The sequence below is a fragment of the Corticium candelabrum genome, chromosome 10, assembly GCF_963422355.1.
Source record: "Corticium candelabrum chromosome 10, ooCorCand1.1, whole genome shotgun sequence".
In the NCBI taxonomy this organism is placed as follows: domain Eukaryota; kingdom Metazoa; phylum Porifera; class Homoscleromorpha; order Homosclerophorida; family Plakinidae; genus Corticium; species Corticium candelabrum.
Window position 1 is genome coordinate 5,217,770 of NC_085094.1, and position 5,000 is coordinate 5,222,769.

A 5,000-nucleotide genomic window follows, 5' to 3' on the forward strand; every position below is an offset into this window, starting at 1 on the left:
TGTGTGTCTGTGTGTGTGTGTGTGTGTGTGTGTGTGTGTGTGTGTGTGTGTGTGTGTGTGTGTCTCCAGGTAATTTTTGATTTTGGACATCAATCTCGTAAAGATGGAAAACAATGGAATTGTACTACTTGACAGCCGGCGCAGTTCTATCTATGCTCTTTGAGCATCTCTTTAGGTGTTTTCAGTCGTTATTAATGTTTCAGGAGTACTTTGCGAATACATTGCATCAATAGTAATCCTTCAGATTCTGTGCACCTTAATCACTACAACCAATTGTGAGTTAGTGTTAGCAAGCTAATTGGTTAAATGCAAAACCTATTCAAGTTCAACAACGCCCAATGACAGGTTGACATGATCCTGTGTGGAAAATAACGGTAGGGCATAGGACAATGTCCCACCAAATGTGTTGTTTGCTCCGACCAAATACTGCACCAGTGTTGGGACGTGTTTGGACAAAACATTCACCGGTACGCATATATGAGAGTGTAAACCTTGTCTCTTAGCACGTGATGGCCTTTCCAATGGTGTAACTGTTAATATTTCATGAATTTAGGTGCCTCCTAGCATGCTTTATTCAGAGACAACCTCAGCTGCCTTTAACGCCGTTTTTCCTTGGAAGTTGGTTGTAAAAAATTACATGCAAAATGGCTGCAGTAGGGTAGGCACTTAGTTATATATGTAACACCATACAAGAATGTCCTACCTAGGCTTAGTCTGTCCGAGCCAAAATAATTCCCTTTTTCCACACTGGTGTGTGTGTGTGTGCATGCGTGTGTGTGTGTGTGTGTGTGTGTGTGTGTGTGTGTGTGTGTGTGTGTGTCTGTTTGAGCCAAAATAATTTCCTATTCTCCACACTGACATCACTAGCGCTATTGTCTGTACATTGTGGATTGGCAGACTCGGACAACATTTGGCTGGTGTGGTTGACTAGTTTGTCAAGAGGAATCCTCGTCCTGTGAAATTTTGCAGCTAATGGCTAATTTATTAATTATATTCTATCAAATAGTGAGACACTTCTAAGTGTTGATGTTTAATTCTGTATGCACTGTTTTAACTTAAAATCATTACACTGACTAACATTATTAGTATATATCAATATACAATTGATGACGTCAATTTATTTATATCAATATAATTAGTATATATCAATACTTCTGTGAGTAACCTTGCGTACGCCACTGACCTATGATGGTGTCAACCACTGACTCAGATTGTGTGATACAGCAAGTTCATGCAACACTAATACATATTCGAGTGAATGTATCAACAAGCTCTAAAGCTCGTGGCTCGAACAGCTTGTTTACATTAACAAACGATAGGCATTAATGTATTTGTTATTAATTAATATTAATAAGCTAAATACTTATGTGTGTTTGTACAGGCCGAGAGATGGGAGCGACAACGAATGAAGGAAGAACAGGATGCTGCGTATCAGGAGTCTCTAGCTGCTGATAAACTGAAGTCTGAACAGAAAGCGATAGAGCAACTAGAAGAGCAGCAACGGTTGCTAGAGAAAGAGCGAAAAGCCCAGAAAGAGCTGCAGGAGAAAGCAAAGCAAGAGGTAAGGTGATAGACAATTTCACTGTAAGCGTTTCTTGTATATGTAATGTGCTAGTAGACACACACACACACACACACACACACACACACACACACACACACACACACACACACACACACACACACACACACACACACACACACACACACACACACACACACACACACACACACACACACACACACACACACAGCTTTGGATTAGAACGCAGCTTCATTTGCTAGTTAATTATTGATAATTTTGTTTGATTAGTTGTCATTTTCTTTGTGTTAGGCATACTTCAAAGGTCTTGGCGAAAAACTACCCGAGGAGCCTTCTCCATCATGTGGTATCAGGCTAGCTACTCTGAGAATTAGGCTTCCTGATGGCAGCACAAAAATGAGACGATTTCTAGCCACAGACTCACTGCACGTATGAGAACAATGTGTTTCAATTATGTGCCGGTGGTGTGATTTTGTATTTAGATGCTGTTTAATTTTATTGAGTCTCTTGGTTGTCTGTCATCTCAGTATCGTGTTCGAGTGAATTTTCCTAATAAAGAGGTGAGGCAGCGCTGGTGTGAAGTGTGAGTAGTGATTAGGTGCTAGCAGTGTAACGGTCTGGCTATGTCTCGTATGTAGTTTGTATAATGATGTAAGTTAAGGAACACGTACTGTTACCCAAATTGCTTGGAAAGTGTGGTGTGTGTGTGTGTGTGTGTGTGTGTGTGTGTGTGTGTGTGTGTGTGTGTGTGTGTGTGTGTGTGTGTGTGTGTGTCACTGTGTGTGTGTGTGTGTGTGTGTGTGTGTGTGTGTGTGTGTGTGTGTGTGTGTCACTGTGTGTGTGTGTGTGTGTGTGTGTGTGTGTGTGTGTGTGTGTGTTGCTATGGTGTGTGTGTGTGTGTGTGTGTGTGTGTGTGTGTGTGTGTGTGTGTGTGTGTGTGTGTGTGTTGCTATGGTGTGTGTGTGTGTGTGTGTGTGTGTGTGTGTGTGTGTGTTTGTGTGTGTGTGTTTGTGTGTGTCACTGTGGTGTGTGTGCATGCATGTGTTTGTGCATGTGTGTGTGTGTGTGTGTGTGTTAAAATTTCATGTAATGTAATTATATCAGTTTACACACTATGCTTTCAATCAGTACAAAGAAAGTATAGACATTGGTAGCCATAATCTCCAGAGACCGACTGTTGTGGTGGAATATTCCACGAGAATACGGTATCGCTACCAGGGGTGTCCAAGTTTGAAATAGTTGGCCCTTCACATACCGACACTCCCACGCACACTAGTAAAGTATGTATGACAGCCACTGTCTGCATCTCAGGATCAGAGTCACCAGACCTCCTTTTGCTTGGCCAATAGGAGTCAATCGTTCTTCGCTTTGACATACACCTATACTACACATCAGTAATCATTACAGTAACTAATGGGCATGCCAAGGTATTACTGTGTATATAATCTTGGCACTGCAAAAATTGGCTTGGCACTACATGCAGTGCCATAGCACCAGATGGGCACCCCTGATCGCTACAATATAGCAATGCAAAAAATTGTAGTAGAAATTTTGTGTGTCAATTTGTCATTGGCTGTTTGTATTTACTCTATGCTTTCTACTTATCAGATCTCCGCTCTTGACAATACACTGACGTTAGAAGAAGCCGGGCTATGCCCACAAGAGACTGTCTTTGTTGAAGAAATCATGTAGTGTAGAGAAGATTGGTTGGTATAAGAGTAATATTTTACAGACTTATAGAGAGTCCTGTACAGGTCTGTGTCCACAGCGAGTCAGAGGATGATCTAGATCAGTCGTCCATAGGAATTCACTGCCAGTTAGTAGTTCATTGATTTCATGAGAATGCTGAATTGTGTCTCTAACGAAACTGATACTTCACAGTCTAAGTGAGTCAGCCATCTATGCCTGACACAAAATGACTAACAGATACTTTATATTGCAAAAATTCTGCACACCACAGTATTGATATTAACTATTCTATCTGCTCGCTTGTGTGTACACTCTTGTGTAAATTCAGAGTGAACAAAAAATTAAATGTAGGCATGACTCTTCGAATATATGTGTTTCATGTTGATTTCATAGTCTGTCTGTAGTGCAGCTGATCTGAAATCATCTTGAGAAATACTTCATGTCGTTTCGTGTAGTACCTCAAGTCAGACGTACATGAGCAACGGAACCATTTGTAAATGACATGAATTGTTACTTTGTCAGGTTAGTGTCCGGGTTTGTGACTTTTCCCACACTTGACATTCTGCTCATGGCCGTCTAAGGGCAAGGAGTAATCAGGTAGTGAATGGTGAGGGGTTGTATATTTGACTAACCTGGAAAGATGGAAAATGGGATGAAGAACATGCGCCTAACATGGCTGCCCCAACCAGTACAGACTCTTGTTCTTTACAGACAACAATTGGTAGACCTGAAGGTGAAGATGACACACATTTCTATAAACGAATGATGCAACACACACACACACATGCACACACACACACACACACACACACACACACACACACACACACACACACACCAGTGTATGACAAATCGTGCCATCTCTATACATCAAAGTCTTAGTTGCCTAGTCATTACTCTGGTTGCCCATAAACTAAATCCATGACCTTATTGCAGCAACATATAGAACATATTGTACAATCATGTCGTGACGACTATGACTGTCAGTCTATTTACAATTGTACTGCATTCGTCAGTCGACGTTCATCCATCATGCTAACAGACGCCCGCACTGGGTGAATATTGTAGTGTGAGCTAACTACAGCACCAAAACGTGGTTGTGAGCGTGTACTGCTTCAATAACCAGAAACTGGTTAACTTGGCGGTGGCACTTGAAGTTGTCCCTTCGACACACTTGTGTATCTCAAAGATGATATGTCAACCAGTTGTCATCTCGCATGCGTAGGCATGCTCAGAAGAATGTCATGCTGGAAGGTAGGATAGCTGTCAGCTGGTTGTTCCTGGGCAACACTAGTCTGCCATTTCAGTTGTCCGGTCATATTTCTGGTTGTCCCGGGCGTTGTGGCAACCGATTTGTGGTACACTGTGCACACACACACACACACACACACACACACACACACACACACACACACACACACACACACACACACTTGTAAACACCTGTGATGTCTGCATGTATTTGAACAAACATGTCGTTCCGACTTCCACCACCACAAGCAAAGATGGTGTTCACGTCGTGTCCTTGAGCGACCATCGAATCCAACACATGCCGTGTACCATGCTATTCAAAACATGGAAACATTACAGCACTATCCTCATGACACAACAGAGCAACTAATATGATCAACAACTGACCGCTATTCCTTGTATGGTGGCAAGATACAAACATGCGAGATCATCAACGTCAGATGCAAGTGTCAGCCCAAGTATCTCTCAAAAACACACACATTGAGTTGACCTGAATCGCAGTACTATGCTTACTGTA

General features: G+C 42.0%; 2 protein-coding genes across 2 annotated transcripts in view; one reads left to right on the forward strand and one right to left on the reverse strand.

The window, feature by feature from the left end:
• LOC134185622 (FAS-associated factor 1-like) overlaps positions 1–3,292 on the forward strand; it is an 11,220-nt gene extending 7,928 nt beyond the window's left edge. The window contains exons 15-18 of the mRNA XM_062653459.1: positions 1,382–1,561; positions 1,835–1,972; positions 2,026–2,103; positions 3,152–3,292. Of these exons, the coding sequence (XP_062509443.1) occupies positions 1,382–1,561; positions 1,835–1,972; positions 2,026–2,103; positions 3,152–3,235 (480 nt within the window). The 3' untranslated portion in view covers positions 3,236–3,292. The remainder of the gene's footprint in view (positions 1–1,381; positions 1,562–1,834; positions 1,973–2,025; positions 2,104–3,151) is intronic.
• Positions 3,293–3,537: 245 nt separating this feature from the next.
• LOC134185623 (FGGY carbohydrate kinase domain-containing protein-like) overlaps positions 3,538–5,000 on the reverse strand; it is a 6,050-nt gene continuing 4,587 nt past the window's right edge. The window contains exons 11-15 of the mRNA XM_062653460.1: positions 4,871–4,945; positions 4,676–4,796; positions 3,865–3,959; positions 3,747–3,808; positions 3,538–3,690 (exon numbers count right to left, since the gene is read on the reverse strand). Of these exons, the coding sequence (XP_062509444.1) occupies positions 3,609–3,690; positions 3,747–3,808; positions 3,865–3,959; positions 4,676–4,796; positions 4,871–4,945 (435 nt within the window). The 3' untranslated portion in view covers positions 3,538–3,608. The remainder of the gene's footprint in view (positions 3,691–3,746; positions 3,809–3,864; positions 3,960–4,675; positions 4,797–4,870; positions 4,946–5,000) is intronic.